The following is a 19,197-nucleotide window of genomic DNA, read 5'->3' on the forward strand; positions in this document are numbered from 1 at the left end:
TATTATAGTGAAACGTGTTTTCCTGTTTTTTTAAATAAAAGAACAAAATTGTCCCAACAACGAGTGAGCCATTGTCATCATATTGAGGTAATATATTCTCAACTAGCTGCAGAGAGACTTTGGGTAGCTAGAAAACTGATATATAGGGGCTTCCCTGGTGGCGCAGTGGTTGAGAGTCCGCCTGCCGATGCAGGGGACGCGGGTTCGTGCCCCGGTCCGGGAAGATCCCACATGCCGCAAAGCGGCTGGGCCCGTGAGCCATGGCCGCTGAGCCTGCGTGTCCGGAGCCTGTGCTCTGCAACGGGAGAGGCCACAACAGTGAGAGGCCCGCGTACCAAAAAAAAAAAAAGAAAACTGATATATAATGTCTTCTAAACTTTTTGGAATATTGAATACTAACCTTTTGATTCTTGGTGCTATTTTCTTGGACCCCTTAGGGATTTAGGAATATTTTTTAGGAGTCACTGAATTTTGGAAAGAAGTGTGGTACATTTTTTTCTTTTAAGTAAATTATGTTATCTCTATATCATTTAGCTTCATTAATTTTAGTAATCTATATTGCAAGGTATATTCTAAAATTTATTTCTCAGTGATTTTTATAATCCTCAAAATATCAAAATATATACTGATATATTTATTTGAACTGAAAAATGAAGTCAGACTTTTTTTGGACCAAGTTTGATTTGCCTAATTGGTTTAACAGTGAGGACTGCCTTTGTCAGTTAGGTTCTGGAGCATGTTTTTTCTATAAATTGAATAACTGAAGATAATCTGCAACTTCTAAGTTTTGAAAAAATATACTTAAAGTAAAAGATAAAGCTATTTTACCTAACATTGTGCCATATTGACAACAGTGTACTTTTTATTTTTAAAACTAAGTTTCAGTGTTTAGAGTTTCAACTCTGAACATATGGGATATTTACAAGTTGCTTATAAGTGAAAGCGTAACAGGTATTTTTACTCTTAGTAATTTATCAATTTGTAATATTTATGTTGCCTCAATAGCACACACACGCGCACACACACACATACGGATAAAAGTAGCAGCAGAAATTTTAACACATAAAAAACCTTATGGATGTGTTAAACTTCACTGTGGTAAAATTACTGCTGTTCTTTGGTCATGCGTGCCAAAGCATTTGGAGGTGAAGTGTCTTGATGTCTGCAACTTACTCTAAAAAAAGGGGAGAGGGAGGGAAAGAAGGAACTAGAGATAAAGCCAAGAGTTGCAGAATGTTAATAGTTGGTGGATTTAGGTGAAGGGTATTGTTCATTGTAATATTCTTTCAGCTTTTCTGAAGGCTTGAAAATTTTCAATATAAAAATTTGGGAAAAATAGTCACAGGGAATAAAACAAATTAATTTGAAGAAGTATGTGTCAGTATTATAAGAAATGACTTACCAGGATAAAAATATATTACATTAGGATAAAATTATGTGGGGGAAGTAGAATGAAGAGCTTGTTCATAAATTTCTGTAAATGGATGATGGTGGATATGAAATTGCTATTATGATTTTTAGATTTCATTGGTACATTTAAAAGCAATGAAACTATTTTATTTTAAAATATCAACTTATGTCAGAAACAACATCTTTTGCAACCTTCAAACTTCCGATGAAAATTTTAGATGCCAAATTAGAACTCTACAAAAGGGTACATGATTTTTTAAAATTCTTTTGTGGTAAGCAGGCACACAGGTTTGAAGACCGGATCTGGCTAACATTCTTTCAGCTCTTCAGGTTCTAGGAATATGGTGCTAAGGGTTCACTCAGTTATACCACAGACTGACAGATCATTCTGCATGACAGGTGGATATGACTGTTTTAGCAAAGGCACTGTATAGCTTATGAAGCACAACCATAATAACCTTCCCCCAAGCCTGGACTACTCCCGTGGACATACAAACTTCATGATTGCTGAGAGCAATCATCATATGTTGCTATTTTTTTTTAAATCACAGAATTGTTTTATGACCTTGTAATTTCCCTTTTCTATAAATGTGAATAATTTCTTTAAAAGCTATAAGTTAATGTTATTACTTAGGTAATTTTTGCTGGCCATGAAACTAGTAATTCTATAAACTAGAAGTTGATAAATGAATTCCTTTTTATTCTAAGTGTCTTTAAAAAACTCAAAGTACTTTACTTTTTTTTTCTTTTCCATTATGGTTTATTACAGGATATTAAATATAGTGCCCTGTGCTACACAATAGGACCTTGTTGTTTATTCTATATATAATAGTTTGTATCTGCTATTCCCAAACTCCCAATCCATCCCTCCTTGTGGAAGGACTTTACTTTTGATAGTTACTTTGACTTGAGGTCATTCGTATAGAATTTTGGAATGTGTACTATGAATATTGAGTGGTGCTGGATATCACTGTGTTACTGTGTAAACTATACCCTGTAGTACTTACTGATTATTTAAATATTCTACTAAAAGGCTAAGATATAAATTTTGGATTGGAAGAGTGAGGCATACAAGGTGCATGTACACATTGTGCAAGACTTTGGGGGCTGAAAACCATGTGTACTTTCTCTTGGACAGAAACATTGGGAGAATATTATTCCTTTGAATAGATCAAGCCATCTGATTAATAAAGAGACTTCAGCATGTTCTTATAACATGTTTCCTTGGTTTCATACTTAAAATGGGAGACTGTGGAGGCTTAATTTAATGAAATCCAGATTAAAAAATCACCAGTGGTGTTTTCAAAAGTGTCCATAATTTAACTGTGAAAATCAGAAAATTAACATTACTGCCATTTCGTTTTCAGACATATTCAAGTTTTGTCACTTGTCTCAATGATGTCCTTTATAGCAAATGATCCATTTCAGAATCACACATCACATTTAGTTGACATGTTTCTTTAGTCTCCTTCAGTCTGGAACAGTTCTTTAGTTTTTCCTTGACTTTAAAGAAAGTCATAGGCCAATTATTTTGTAGAATGGACCTGAAATTTGGTTGTCTGGTATTTTCTCATTATTAGATTCAGGTTATGTATCTTAGAGAAGAATTTCACAAAACTGATTCTGTGTTCTTCTCATTGCATTCTGTTAGATGGTATATGATTGCGTTTTGTCTCATTGCTGGTGATGTTCACTGATCACCTGATAAGATGGTGTCCACCAGATTTTTTGTATTAGTTCCCTATCATTGCTGTAACAAACCACGACCTTAGTGGCTTAATATTACACAAATTTATAGTTTTGGAGGCCAGACTTCCAAGGGAGGTTTTACTGGGCTAGTGATTGTGTTGGCAGGGCAGGTTCTTTCTGCAGGGTTTAGAATAGAATCCTTGCCTTTTCCAGCTTCTGGAGACAGCCTGTATTCTTTGGTTTGTGGCCTCTCCTTCCATCTTCAAAGAACATCACCCCAACCTCTGCTCGCATTGTTACATCATCTTCTCCTTGACCCTCCTGCTTCCTTATAAGGAGCGCTGTGATTATATTGGGACCACCCAGATAATATAGGATAATCTTCCCATCTCAAATCTTTAATTTAGTCACATCTGTGAAGTCCCTTTTGCCGTGTAAGATAATATATTCACTGGTTCTGGGTTTTAGGATGTGGTGGACATCTTGACAGGGGGCAGTTATTCAGCCTATCACACTTCCCCACTGTAAAATCATTCTTTCCCTTTTGTAGTATTTTGTGGGAAGACGCTTGGATCTCTGGTTCCCGTTCGCGGAGAATGCTATTTAGAAATCAAGATCTGGGTGCTAGGTGTGCTCACTGCTATTGAGGTGTCGTTGTTCCTAGGCTCACTTAATAGAGTTAGGGAATGTGTATGTATGTGTATAGATCTACATCTATATTTCTATATTAAAAGATACGAATTAGTTCTTACTCATATCTTCAGTTCCACTCTAATACCACAGAGTTCATTCATGCATTCTAATTTTTCACATATGTAAGTCCCTTCTCTGACAGTGAAAAACTGACTGCAGTTATCCTTAATATATTAACTTACTTGATAATTCTCGCTGCATATTACCAGGCTCCTTTTCTGCCACCACCCCTCCCCCTACATGGATCCCTCTTCACCACACCTGTTTCTGATACCTCCTGCCACATAGTTCTCTCATGTGGATTCTTTCTGGAAGCATGGTGATAACAGGGTTGGTGGACTTCTTATATGGCAGCTTTGGAACATTCTATTATATGCAAAGTTCTTTTACTTACCTGAGATCTCATTTAAGGACTTTGGTTTTGTAGTTTTTAATATTGTGAAAAAATTTTTATTTAGTATTAAGCAGCTGGACTCAGTTTAGTTGATCTCAGTTTTGTTGGCAACATCCAAAGCATCATAGTCAGTAGCCAGTCGAACATATACCTTCTTCTCTCCATCAGCCCTGATCAGGGTGTTGACCTTGGCCATGTCAATGTTGTAGAGCTTCTTCATAGACCGTTTGATCTGGTGCTTGTTGGCTTTGACATTCATAATGAACCCAAGTGTATTGCTGTCTTCTGTCTTCTTCATGACCAACTCCCTGCTTAAGGGGAACTTGATGATGACATAGTGGTTAAGCTTGTCGCTCTTCCAAGGATAAATGGGCTGCCTTCGGGGTGTCTTGGGCCACCCAGAAAGTGGGTAACATGCAATCTTTTTTTTTTGTGGATGTGGATGCTTTTTAGCACTGCCTTCTTGACCTCCAAGCTTTTGTTTTCGGCTTTGGCTTTGGCTTTGGAGTGGCATGGGCTTCTTTCTTTGCTTTCTATATGCCATCTTCATGAAAAGGTAGATTTTTATTTTAAAACTTACCTAAATTTTTTTTAAACTTGGGAGAGTTATTCAAACCAGGTGATTGTGGTGAGCTTAGTAAAACAGTATATGATATGTTGGCTTTGGTTTAATTCCTTTTTAATTGAATTGCAGATTTTTCCTGGGGACTAAAATAATACCTTTTGTTATAACTCTTATATAAACCTATTTTAACTTCTTATGGGTTTGGGTGACTTTTCTCATTTAACATAATTATTTTCATATTTGAAGACTATCATTTCTGTTTGGCTTCCTTAATAAAGTGCATGTTCCAACTATTTTGCACTTTTTGTTACTTTTATAGCAGAAGGGAAAGGAGGAGAGAATTTCTCAGAAATTACTGGTTATATAACTAAATATTTTGGGTTCAAGTCAGTTTTTAATTTTTTCAGTTAGAAGTTAAGTCTCACATGAAAAATGATTGCCTGGTAATTGAATAAAATTTTCCAGATAGATCATTTGTTCTAAGTGGTACAAAATTTAGCCTATCTTGTGAATTTTTCTTAAAAGTTTAGGTAGAGAGTACTTTGATGTTCCAATATAATATTAGCATGATAATGAAGGTTAGTATGGTTTTAACTCTGGTTTTGTCTTCACTGTGGAAATCGTTGAACTTATCACCTTATTTTTCTTTTTTTTGACAGAGCAAAATCGATTAAAGAATATCAGAAAAGTATATGGAAGATGTATGTGGTATCGTTTACGGTTATTAAAACCTCAGCCAAATATTATTCCTACAGTAAAGTAAGTAATTGATTTCAATAAAAAACATACTTAGTGCTTACCCTTTGCTAGGTATCATATAAAATAGGGGTATAATGATGAATAAAAACGTGTTTGTAAAGAAATTGTAACCTTAGTAGGAGTAAGATGTGATTAGTAAATTTGAAAACAGTCTGAACAGAGTGGTTTAGAAGTTCAAAAGAGAGAGAATGTACTTCTGACTTGGAGGAGGGGAGAAAGAGAAGTCAAATCTTGAAGGAAGATCTTGTGTCAGGATTTGAATTTTGTCTTAAAGACTATGGAGGAATCTTTAAAAGGTTATTGAAAGCACGGAGATGACAGGCTCAAGTTTGCATTTCATGGTGATTGAAGTTTTTGAGCACATACTGTGTGCCAGGTGCTGTGCTAGGATTTTATACGTTATCTCATTAGTTTTATGTTAACTTCAAGGTAGATATTTTTGCTTTTTCTCAGATGAGGAAGCTGAGACTAAGAAGATGAGGTAACTTGACCAAGTTCCTGCAGCAAGAAGTGGTGGAGTAGGGACCTAGTTACCCTTTATTTTTGCAGGGCCATCTGCTTAAACAGGCCATTAGCATGTTTAATTAGAGTAGGTGTCTGATTTTTTGAGGCTGTGGGGTATGCTGGTTAGCCTGGGCTTTGGACCTTCACCCTAAGTCATCAATTTACAGGTAACAGATAAAACTGAGGGGAAGTGAAAGAGCTGCCATTATTGGAGGACTGTATCCTGTGAATTACTTACATATATCTATCCAGTAGATAGGAGGGCAAGACCTAGCAGAGGAAATTAGTAAAAGTGGATCCAGTTATTTTTAAAAATTGGTTTAAATGATGATGATAGTTTTCAACTTATGTGCCTGGTTTAGTTCCCTCCTCTTTGTAGAGGGAGGGAAATCTTAGCTTTGGTGTTAAGAGTTCTTCAATGGTGTGAAACTAAAAGGCAAAATTAGTGTTTACAAGAGTAGTTTCATGTTCACTATGTATTCCTTGCTATTGCTTCTCATTTTTTGTTTTGTTTTTTAAATTTATTTATTTAATTTATTATTTTTTTGGCTGTGTTGGGTCTTCATTGCTCACGCGGGCTTTTCTCTAGTTGTGGCAAGCAGGGGCTACTCTTCGTTGCGGTGCGCGGGCTTCTCATTCAGTGGCTTCTCTTGTTGCAGAGCATGGTCTCTAGGCACGCGGGCTTTAGTAGTTGTGGCACGCGACACAGTAGTTGTGGCTTGCGGGCTCTAGAGCGCAGGCTCAGTGGTTGTGGCTCATGGGCTTAGTTGCTCCACGGCATGTGGATCTTCCCAGACCAGGGCTCGAACCCATGTCCTGTGCTTTGGCAGGTGGATTCTTAACCACTACGCCACCAGGGAAGTCCTTGCTTCTCGTTTTAAATTAAACTTTTATGAGGCAGCAAGGCAGATGTTTTTGGCTTTCCAGTCTCTTCTGTTTTGGGCTTTGGTCAACACATTGTGGGTATCTGAACCTCAGTTTTCAAGAAAAAAAACCCAACTTTGTGATGTTCTCTTTAATAATTAGTAAAGAGATTTACTTAAATAGAAGTACAGATTAATGGATGTTTAAATAAGGAAGAATTAAATAATACTGGTAAAATTTCACATAAGGTCAGGAACCATCAAAACCTTTTTGCTACTTAACCTTGAAGCATTCTTTCAAAATTAAGTAGTCATTGTGTAATACTGTAATTTCTGGAAGTTGCTTAAAAGAAAAAACACAGGACCTCAACTTAATTACTGAAGCTGTATGTAGGGAAAATGTTTGTCTTTTCAGAGAAACCAAACATGTTTTTAAAAAATTGGGCACAGAGCATGATGTAATCTGTTATGTTTCTACCTTTGGTTTGGCTCTCAGGAAATTAGAGCGTGGTTTTATTAGTTGTGGTAGTTTTCATCAGCCTGGGGATTCTGTCATGAACCTCTTCTCTCCTCCCTTTATTCTTTGGCTCAGAGAGCTAGATGCTACATGAAGAGCATTTAACACAGGGTGTAGTGTGTTTTAGGTGTTTTGTTCCCTTTCTCTTCTACCCTTGTTTGCTTTAAAATTTTACTTTAGTGGTTTTCAATTTTACTTTTATCTTTGTTTTTTGAGCTTTGTAGCCTTTTGGGGAAGTTCACAAAACAAAATGTGGAGTTACTAAGTTTGTGTGGAAATAAAATATATTTTCAAGTGTTCTTTAGCATATTGAGGGTATTAGCAAACTTTGGGTTTGAGTCAAAAGTTACTGTTTTAAATTATTTTCATTATTCATAAAATAAGTAGTTATTGTGTGCTATGTATGTGTCAGGTATTATACTAGGTGCTGATATACCGTGAGTAACAAATACTAACAAGTAAACAAGTGATGATAATAGAGTTTGGTAAGGGTTGTAAGGGGCGGGGAGGGTGTGCCATGAAAGAACAGAGGGAGTGCTCTTAACTGGCATGAGATAGAGAAGATTTCCTTGAGTAAGTGAGGTCCTAGTTGAAAGCTGAGACTTGGGTAAGAGTTACTAATAACAGCAAATAGCTGCCATGAATTGGTTGTTTACTATCTGTGAGGCACCTTTTAGGGGCTTTACATACCTAATCTTATTTAATTCTCAAACCCACCCTAAAAGTTGGAAATTGAATTGTAAAAGGCTAAGCAGCTTGCCAAGATCTCTCAGTTAATAAGTGGTAAAGTTGGGATTTGACTTCAGGTAGTTTTTGCTCCAGAGCCTATGTTCTTAACTACCTCTCCCTAGATAGCCAGGTAAAAGTGGGAGTATTCCAGGTAGGCCTCTCTCTTCGTGTTTGGGCATACAGATAGTATGGAAAGCAGCTTGCAGTATTATGCCCTTAATAAGGTTTAGAGCATTAATTTGGCCAGATAGAAAGAAATTTGCATCTGAGTGCCATCTCTGTTACTCTGAGGTTAGTCAGAACTGAATAAGATCCTGTCCACGTGCTCAAGGAGTTTGCAACGAGCCAGAGGAGGAAGGTCATGGTTTGTGCTTCTTTGTGACTGTAACCATGGTCTCCCCATTGATCATCTTAACAGGGGTTAAGGATTGCTTCTTGGAGGATAGATAATTTGAGTTGAGTCTTGAAGGATGAATATAGTTTGGATATGAAGCAATGCGGAATGGGAATTCTAGGTTGAAAGACCCAAGAGAGCAAAAGCATAATGGTGGGAAAAGCTTAGGGAACTGTGGGATATGGGGATTTATTTTGTTTGAAATACTAGGGTGATAAAAGTAAGGAGGTAGGTTGGAACTGGATCCTGGAAACTCCAAATAAACACGGTTAAGCTAAGTTCCTATCAAGAGAACTTAAACACACGGAATGTTTTCTTTCTGTATTTGAAAATAGGTCACTTCAGTTTTGTTTGACTAGGTCTCCTATGATTCATTTATGTCTTTGTTTAACAGTTCCTACCTAATGTAACAAATTGTGATACAAAAGGTATAAAAAAATTATTCAATTTCATCATTAAAGATAACCACCATTAAGATGATTTACCTTCTATATTTTTACTTATAATAAACTTTTATTTACAAAGAATAGGATTATATTATACATACAGCTTTGAAAGCTGTTTTTCTAATTTAACATTACAAGGTAGATAATCTTTCACAGCAAATATTTTTAGTGTCTAGATAGTATCTCTCTATGGATATACTGTTATTTATCTGTTCAGTATTCTGTTGATGGACATTTATGTGTGTGTGTTTTCAGCTATTAATTATACCTGTAGCCACCCTTTTATACATTATAAACTTAATTTTAGTTTATTTCCTTCTAAATTTCTTGAAGTGGAATAGATGGTATTTAAAAAGGTATATACTTCTTTAGGGCTTTTGATAACCTTATTGCCAGATATTCCTTCAGAGTGTAGAATGTATGAGAGCTCCTTTTTACCTTAGCCTCTCCAACACTGGTAATATCAATCTTTTAAATATTTTTACTAAATAGAACATATTGAAGAGAAAAGAAATTACTTTTTTTTCAAACTATATGTTCTTTTATATCTTTTTTTAACTTGTTATGCACGTCTTTCTATATCTGTTAGCTAAAAATATTCTATTGTGTGGCTATATCTTGGTTTATTTAATTAGTCTCCTATAAATGGTTTATTTAATTAGTTCCTTATAAATGGACATTAAGGTTGTTTCCAAATTTTTACTGTTATAAACAAGGCTACTTATTCATCTTTGCACAATTGACCCATTATTTTTCATAGTTTATCTTACTAAAAGTGTAATTACAAGGTCAAGAGCAATTCTTTTTTACATTAAATGTTTAACTGAATACTAAGTATTAATATATTTTGATCTAATGGAATGGATCCAATAAGTTAATGAGTACATTAACTTCTTACTTAAAATTCTGCAAATAGTAACTGAGAGAATATTATATGCCAGGCACTGCTAGATTCTAGAGAATTCAAAGGTGAAAAAAGATGCTGTCCTTATTGTGTCTTACAACCCAGTGGTTATAGAATTTGAGTCAATAGCACAGTGACATGAGACTACTTAAGATTGTTTTGTGCCTTGCCATAGTGTCTTTAGAATCTTAAAGGAAAACCGTATAGTTGTATTTCTTTCTACTCACTTATCTTTTTTCTAAACAGGAAAATAGTTCTGCTTGCAGGATGGGCATTGTTATTATTCCTTACATACAAAGTTTCCAAAACAGACCGAGAATATCAAGAATACAATCCTTATGAAGTATTAAATTTGGATCCTGTAAGTAGTCTTTTATATAGTCCCTTGAAAATACTCTGGGCCCACAGCCTAAAAGAAATTGAGCTGTGCCTAAAGAAATCAGACTCTGGTCAGTTAAAAAAGATACCTAATCCATTATTATTCTAATGCATGTATGTTTTTTAAGCCACAGATGTTGACTGCCATCCTATTAAGGGTTGGTTTGTAACTGCTAAAATGTAAAAATATCTGAAGATGAGATGAGAAGTTAGTATATTTTTTAAAGACATTTCTAAGGTTGGTTTAATGCAAAGTTAGAAGCAAGGGGTTTATTTATGTTAGTTGGATGGGACCCTGTGTTAGTTGACACTAAGGCAGTGTGTTGGTGTCTTTGTCGCAGAAATTCAGGTTAATCTTGAGTGTACCTGTTAGCTGACTTTCTTGATTGAACTTTAGTGATGGGTCCCAGTAGAAAATTGGTCTTTTAAGTTAATCAGTGGAAAGTGAGAACTGAAATGAATTCTAGAGATCATCTAGCCTTTTTTTTGTCATGGAGAAAATGAGGCCTGGAAAATTTGTGTTTTGTCTGGGGTCCCATAACTTCTTAGTAACCAAGGTGAATCTAGTGCCCTTTCCATTTTTTCCCCCATACTACTTTTTTTTTTTTTTTACCTCTAGTCTCTCCTCAGTAGATGGCTTGATCCAGAGATTCATATGATACACAGTAAGGAGTGTGTTTATCTTCTAGTTCTCTGCTTTGTAGAAGAAAAGTTTGCATATCATCTGAGTTTTCTTATTGTGATGATCATGGTCATCAAGAGAGATTTTTTAAGATTAAAAGGTTTGGGGGCAATTTAATGCCATAAAAAAAATCAATGTGAAAAATTTATTCATAGAAATTGAATCTAATTAGGAAACAACTAAGGTAAACTTACTAAGTATTTACTTGATATTAAAATATTGACAAGCAGGTAAAACCAGAAATTCTTCAGATTTTTTTCTTAGAAAGGAAGTTAACCTTTGATTTGAGTTTTTTTCAGCCAGACTTAATTTACTGTGATCATTCTTTGATATTTAAATGTCACTATCATTTTATTTTATTTAAATGGCATTATATAGTATCAGTCGCAAATCGTCGGTGCCTGGGGTACTGAGTGGCACATACTAGGTGCTCAATAAAATAAAATATATTGGACAAAATGAATATTTTTATTTAAAAAATATGTGGGTGAAATTTATAGGACAAGGTATATATAGGATGAAAACTTCATTTTCTGTTTCTGAAAATATTGAGTAGTTCAATATTTTAAGTTCAAAGTGGGATGGATTATGTTTTTACAGCATTGTGCTTATTTTTACTAAAACAAAGCCTTTTCTTTTAGGGGGCAACAGTAGCAGAAATTAAGAAACAGTATCGTTTGCTGTCACTTAAGTATCATCCAGATAAAGGAGGTGATGAAGTTATGTTCATGAGGATAGCAAAAGCTTATGCAGCGTAAGTATTATAGGACCCGTTACACATTTTTAAGAGTGGTAAAGATAGTTTTCTATTTGAATAAAGTAGTAATAAAATAGTTGTCATACACTTTTATTAAGTGCCTCATATGTTGAGTCTATCATTTATGGAACTACTTGGCAACCCTGAAGTGTTAATTTAGCCAAACCTTAATTTTAAGTAACTTACAGTAGTGCTTTTGCCATGTAAGTTGGTTAAATTAAGTAATAAATGATGTGTTAATTGAGCTATTTTCAAAGCATCCTGATTAGAAGAGATATACTTGCACCTTGTTTTCATTTCTAGGCTTTTTGTTAGGCTAGATCTATTTCTTTTATTTTGGCTTGTAGCTTGTCTCATTTAAACTATAAACTAAAGATGAGTTTAATTTTGGGGAAACAGGATAGGGTATATAAAATTTGAAGTAATTCCTTGAGTATTAATATTACAAGAGTTAAAAAGTTAGCTGGACTCTTCAGGAATCATAGATATATCCCACACAGCTCTTATATTGAATTAAAGAGTAAAATACAGACAAGATGTTATCTGTTTTTTGAGCACTCGGTGATGTATATAATTTTGTAAGCTAACTTAAAAAATATAAGTAAATAATAGGATATGCAGATATAATAGCAGGCTGTGAAAGTGGAATGTGAATGACAAAAGTTTGGGAAATATCATCTTACGCATTTTTGTGCTTAATAAAAGTATATTGACCATGTCTCCTCTCCGCCTAGCCCGCCCCCCCCCCCCCTTTGTGGATTGCTTGTTATCTATATGAATATGATTCTGTAATAAAGCAATACTTTCAGGAGCTTCTGAAGTGTACACTACATTTTCTTTTCTACACAGCAGACGTCCTCCAGATTGCTGTCTTTCAGTTGATGTCTCCTTTTCCCCTTTTTTCAGTATGTCTCCTTTAAGCATTTACCCTTGTTGCACAAGTATTGCAGTGCCTTATTTGCTGTCTTCAGGTAATTTAAGAAGAACTGAAGATTTCCAGAGGAAGTCAGATAGCCTTGGTTTCCCCGTACAATTGTCCACCCCACCCAGAGCTTCAGCTATTGTTTCTTTCAACTTTCTGTCTTCTAATCAGATTCTTTTCCCCAAAATAATTAGTAGTTTTAATTTTAGTGCTTTTGGTACAGTTATTTTTTTTTCCCCCCTGAGTTTTCAGGTATTGTAACACTTTCAAGTTCATGATTTTGTTCTCAGGTTACTGGAAATCTGACTCTGATGTATGGTCACTATTCTAAGAAGTACAGAAGAATAATATGTGGCCTTTGGTTTTAACTCCGTTACATGTTCAAGATGTAGAATGTTTTGTATGTAAAATGTCTTAAATAGTTAATGGTCTATCAGACAAATAAGAAGTAAAATGATTATGGGACCCAGAACTTTGAGTTATTGTAACTTGTACAAGTATAGCTAGATTAGTTAAAAGGGTACATTTTACTGAATATAGATTCTGAGTGATTGAAGCTGCTATCTTGTGTATAACTCTACCAGCCTAAGTTATGTAATTCAAGCAACTTGTATAAAGCAGTTATAAAAAACTGCATGATCTGCAAAGTTTTTCAGAATTTGCCTTGGTTATTCAGGCTAGTTTCTCTTCCCTTATTCACTCACTATAATAAACAAGCTGGGTCATTCCTGTTTCTTCAGACCAGATTGTAACTTAAAGGAAAGGTGGTATGGTTATTTTTGAGGAGTTACACCAACTATTGATATCTGATTCATTCTTCTGGATATAGTTGGGATTTTGCTTTTGGGTATAAAACCTATGTTTAAACTACTTTATAACGAGTGGGCAGCATGATTTACATCCTTAAAGATATTTTGATTTTTAAAAAGTATGTTTTCATGTGTTCTTACATATGAGTATGTAACTTAGCTCTACATAGCCAACTCAGGCCCCTCACATATAATTTAGTGAAAGCATTCTCTGGGTTAGGATTTATAAACTGAGGTCCCTGAAACTGTATACAGAATTTATGTGTGTTTGTAAATGTGCAGGGCACATTTTTTTCCAGGGCAGGAGGGGCATAGGTTTCATTAGATTCCTAATAGGATCTATGATATAACCTCCCACCCCCAAAGTCAAGGGGTATAATCATGTTTAGGAAACTTTATGCTCATTGAATTAAAAAAAATTATGTTAGCACCATTGGTGTTGTTTAAGCTTGTTATATATAAATTATACTGAAATCACATAGCTTTTAAGTACCCTAAGTCTTAGGAATGGATACTGAAGCACTAATAAGTAGCCAAAAATCAGTTGCTTTCTTACACTGACTTTTTAAAAAATGGATAATTCCTTTGAGTATACAGGATGGTTACACAACAGTTGTACAAATGGTTTAATGAATGAGTTAATGGAATTTTAATCAGGTGTGTATGCAGGTTGAAAAATCAAGTGCTTCTCTGATGAGAGCTGTGCTTTATTTTGCAAAACCTAAGGGCATTGCATAGAGAAGAGAACAGTTTATGATGCTTCCATCATTAGAAAGTCAAGAGGGGACAGAGATAATTATTTTGGGGAAAAGACTCTGATTAGGAGACAGAAAATTGAAAGAAACAATAGCTAAAGCTCTGGGTGGGGTGGAAAATTGTACAGGGAAACAAAGGCAAAAGTTTTTGAAAAACATCCCTCCCTTAGCAGAAAGGAATCTTAGCACCACTCCTTATTAACTTGCAGTCTCTCTAATAATGCCTTTCATTGGCTCCTGTATTTTACTGCAGCCTTAGGTCAAACATTGTAAGTGGAGTTATAGTTGAATAAGGAGTAAATACATCAAGGTTCTTGTTTTCATAAATGACCAAATTGATAAGTTTAAAAATATTTTCAAATCATTGAACAATTTTGCAATTTTATTAAGGTACTTCTGCATTCTCTCTCTCAATTGGAGCTTTGTTGAATAGAAAATTCATTGTATCTTAAGTGCATATGTTCTGGGAAATAGAAATATGGCTAAAATTAGATTTGGACATAAGCATAATCTTTTGCCAATTGGTCTGCAAGAATGCCTTCCTTATTATGTTATTGGTCATTTTGTGTGTATGTGTCTGCCTTGTCTCCTTAACAGCATTGTAAAGTTTTTGAAGGAATTGAAATTTTCTTTTAATTTTTTTTTTTTTTTTTAACATCTATACTGGGACTTGGAATAAAACTACTTTCACCCTGTGCCTTGAGCCATTGCCCAGGTCAGGGGTTATATTTATGTTTAGGTGTTTAAAAAATCACTGTCACTTCCATATTGCTTGGGTTAAGAAGCTGTTGCTTTAGCAGATATTTTCCTGGTCTTGCTGGAAGTTGGCTTAGGAGAAAATTGTGATCTTAGCACAATGCAAATGACCTTTTCCAAAGCAGTGGAATTTTATAGGTGTTATTAATTATTTTTTTCTTTGAGAATGTGGTGCCAGTTTTGGAGGGATTATTATTAATCATGTATTAAGTTTATATTTAAAAAATAGATATATATCATTATTAAAGTAAAAACATGCCCATTGAAGAAATTTTGGGAACTATCTGAGTGTATAAAATTTTTAAAAGTAACCTATAATCCTCCCTGCCTCCTTAGAAAATGTAGTAACCTTTAAAGTTGCATCTTCTGGCTTGAACTGGCTAAATCCGAGAACCCATGGGCCAACTAGGAATTTGTATCTGGGCTCAATAGTTAGCATTTTCTGTTAATGCTGAATTTATTTTCCTCTCCCCCTTTTTTTCTGATTTCAGAGAGTTCTTTTCTTGATTCTCTGAAATTATCTTTAAGAAGTGAGTTGGTTAGTTAATGGAGTTTGTGTATATGAGTAATTATTTTTTAGATGTGGCTTTCTAATTTTGCACCTTTGTTCCTTTTATGCTAGTTTAACTGATGAAGAGTCCCGGAAAAATTGGGAAGAGTTTGGAAATCCAGATGGGCCTCAAGGTGTGGTAAATGATGATTAAAAAATACTTGGGGGCTTCCCTGGTGGCACAGTGGTTGAGAGTCCGCCTGCCGATGCAGGGGACACGGGTTCGTGCCCCGGTCTGGGAAGATCCCATATGCCGTGGAGCGGCTGGGCCCGTGAGCCATGGCCGCTGAGCCTGTGCTCCGCAACGGGAGAGGCCACAACAGTGAGAGGCCCGCGTAACGCAAAAAAAAAAAAAAAAAAAAATACTGGGGTTATGATATGTGTATATTATAAAAATGTTAACTAGATTGAAAAGAATGTTTTGATTTTTTTAGTTTGTGAATAGGAAAATTACAACCACAAGGAATTAAACAAATATGTAAATTGAGTTCCCTTTAATTAATTTTTACTTTATTCTTCTTTCTAGAGATTGGTTTGAAAGACAGAACTTTGATTGATTTGATGAGGAAAGTAGTCACTGTTATTATTCTTCATTTCCAGTTAGTAGTTGATAAAAATTGGATGAAAAAAATCTGTTTTTCTTTACTGACTAAACATTTTCTCATATATTCATAGTGTTTACATAAACTCAGGACATATAAAAGAATTTAAGTGTTCTGGGAAGAAAGAATTCACGTACTTAGAATTTTTTTACTTCTGGAAAAATTTTAAATTTCAAATATAAACCATGTCCATCAACTTTTGTATAATGGAAACACATAATAAGATAATCTTAAAGCTTTTTTGGAGGGGGTAGGGGAGACAGAATTTGGGGATATAAAGAAATAAAACTGGAAATGGAGACTCTTCAAAAATATTCTTCCTATTTTAGCCACGAGCTTTGGAATTGCCCTGCCAGCTTGGATAGTTGACCAGAAAAATTCAATTTTGGTGAGTACATTTAAATAAGACACTATAATGTGTTCTATATATCTTGATAATATAAAGAGAGCTTTACAAAGAAAATACTGATATGCTGTTTTCAATTTAACTGTGTATTGTGAAAACTGTTTTTGCATAATGGAGAAAAGATTCGGTTCCTATTATTAGGTTGTTGGTTTGGGGCAGTGTGTTCTAGTGTAGGGTTCCCCCCTGCACTGTTTAAGGAATTCCTTACAGTTGTGGTGATTTCTTGTGGAGGTGGTTTCAGATTGGGTCCTACCCTTGGTTTAGGGAACCACTGTTTTTTTATGGTATCTACATTTATCTTAAGTAGCGCTTAAAATTTAAGTTATCTTTTATTCCACATTTACCCAGGCTAAATTAATTTTAATGTGTGCTAACATAATGATATATATTATATATGGTACTTCAGGAGACAGTAGGATATCAGGCTTCAGTCCATAATAGAGGCTGCAACTCTTAAAACATCAGGAATTATCCTAACCTATTGTTCAGGAATTCCCTACTTCTCCTTTCTTGAAAATAATTATCTAGGAGCTATCTTTGAAGCAATAAAAAAAATCCATGTTTTGTTTTGTAAATGGCTATTTAGTATTATTTTATGGCTATTTATTTACATGTTATTTTCCAGGGTATATAGTTGCTGTATATAAGCATGTTTATTATGCTTAGGGTTATTCAGGGAATACTAGAGAAGAGAAAAGATAGTTAGCTACCAGATTTAGGATCAAGCAGTAGGACAGAAATCTAAGACCAATAGATAGAAATTACTTGCAAACAGAACATTATGTGTTCTGTTTGATATTTAGGCAAAGAAACCAGCTTCTACCATTTATTTCCAAGGCACTAACTACTTGCCAAGGTGTGGATATATAATACAGTTGACCCTTGGACAACAGGGGCTTGAACTGTGTGGGTCCACTTAATACGTGGATTTTTTTGATAAATACGGACTACAGTACTGCACAATCCATGATTGGTTGAATCTGAGGATGCAGAACCACAGGTAATGGGGGGCCAACTCTGAAGTTAGAGGTGGATTTTCTACTGCAAGGAGGTCGGGGAGCCAAGCCCCACATTGTTCAAGGGTCAGCTGAAGTTGGCCCTCCCTTTCGACATGTTTTGCATCCATGGATAAAGAGGCCCTATTCTTTTATCACCATTTTGTATAAAGGACTTGAGCATCCCTGAATTTTGGTATCCTTGGGGGCCTTAAAACCAGTTCCCCATGGATACCGAGGGATGACTATATATGCTTCAGGTTCCCTATCTGCAAAAGGAAAATAATAATGGTACCTTCCTCTTAGAGTTTGAAAATAAGGATTAAATGAAGTACTGCATGAGGAGTGCTTTTAATAGTGCCTCCCCCATGTAAGCCTCAAAATAAGTGTTCATGGATGTTGTCATAATTTACCTGATGAAGGCCATCATTTTTTCTTTCCTTTTCAATTCAAGGTTTTACTTGTATATGGATTGGCATTCATGGTTATCCTTCCAGTTGTTGTGGTAAGTTCCAGCTCTTTTTATTAACATTTTTTTAGGGAAGGGAATTGGTGCATACTTTGGAGCCTCCTTATAAGATTGTAATTTGTATTAGAATATAATCCATTAATCCTTGAATTTTAAGAATCTTATATTTGATTATACTTTAAAGGTCTTCTAAAGGTGACATCTCTTTAGTATGTTAAAATGAATCTCCTCCTGATCCAAAAATTACACACAAATGAGATAGTACAGATGTATTTAGAATTTAAAATGAAAATCTTCCATTACCACCTCCCCCAACTCCATTTCTCTGTCAGAGATAATCACTGCTAAGTTTGCTTCCTTTTCAGATATTTTTCTATGCATTATGTATATATACATGTGCACATTTAAAAAAGAAATGTGATCTTACTATATGTATTGTACTGTGACTTTTTTTGCTTCATATAGGGGTACAACATGTAGAACAACCTCATTTTTAAAAACAGTTGCATAGTACCTCAATATGGAGGTACCATAAAGTTTATGATTTTATTGTTTATTACTCTCATGACTGGTGGTGTTCTTACTGATCTTACGGTTCCTATGGGTCCCATAGTGAGGCTAACAATTAACCTGTCTTGCCTTCTTCATAGGATTGTTGTGTGAGAATCCACTTGTGTGCAATAATGTGAATGAAAGTAGTATATCAACTATAAAATTGCTCCTACGCTTATTTGTCAAATATTTATTGAAGACATGCTATGTGTGAGGAACCAGCTTGTTGCTTATAGCAGTGGGTTGTTCCATTCCTATTTTGTCTTTAAACAATTTCTAGCTGAAACTTAAATGTTTTAATCATATATATGTACTGAGGTAGGTTGGTGTTTAGGCCTCAGGCAGCATAAATATTTACCAAATAAATCATTTGAAATATGTAACAAAGGCATTTGTTCTAAAGAGCAGGTCTTTTTATTGGTTTATGAACATTTAGAAAATTTGACCATTCTGTATCAAAGTTAACATTTATCATGGTTTTTATGCTTTATTTCTGGTTTAATTTTGCGCTTTAGGGCTCTTGGTGGTATCGCTCAATACGCTATAGTGGAGACCAGATTCTAATACGCACAACACAAATTTATACATACTTTGTTTATAAAACCCGAAATATGGATATGAAACGTAAGTAAATTTAAGTAACTGTGATATTAGATTATTTTTTGAGTCATTTATGTAGAGTTGATATATATTCAAC

The 19,197-nt window shown here is 34.8% G+C and overlaps 1 protein-coding gene across 3 annotated transcripts in view; it reads left to right on the plus strand.

Annotated features, from left to right (window-relative positions):
- SEC63 (SEC63 homolog, protein translocation regulator) overlaps positions 1–19,197 on the plus strand; it is a 68,235-nt gene that overhangs the window by 15,584 nt on the left and 33,454 nt on the right. For all 3 annotated transcript variants that reach the window (XM_024115551.2, XM_055087586.1, XM_055087585.1), the window contains exons 2-8: positions 5,411–5,510; positions 10,114–10,228; positions 11,569–11,681; positions 15,549–15,610; positions 16,408–16,466; positions 17,934–17,984; positions 19,016–19,124. In XM_024115551.2, coding sequence (XP_023971319.1) covers positions 5,411–5,510; positions 10,114–10,228; positions 11,569–11,681; positions 15,549–15,610; positions 16,408–16,466; positions 17,934–17,984; positions 19,016–19,124 — 609 coding nt within the window. The remainder of the gene's footprint in view (positions 1–5,410; positions 5,511–10,113; positions 10,229–11,568; positions 11,682–15,548; positions 15,611–16,407; positions 16,467–17,933; positions 17,985–19,015; positions 19,125–19,197) is intronic.

Source organism: Physeter macrocephalus, chromosome 10 (assembly GCF_002837175.3).
Source record: "Physeter macrocephalus isolate SW-GA chromosome 10, ASM283717v5, whole genome shotgun sequence".
NCBI lineage: Eukaryota > Metazoa > Chordata > Mammalia > Artiodactyla > Physeteridae > Physeter > Physeter macrocephalus.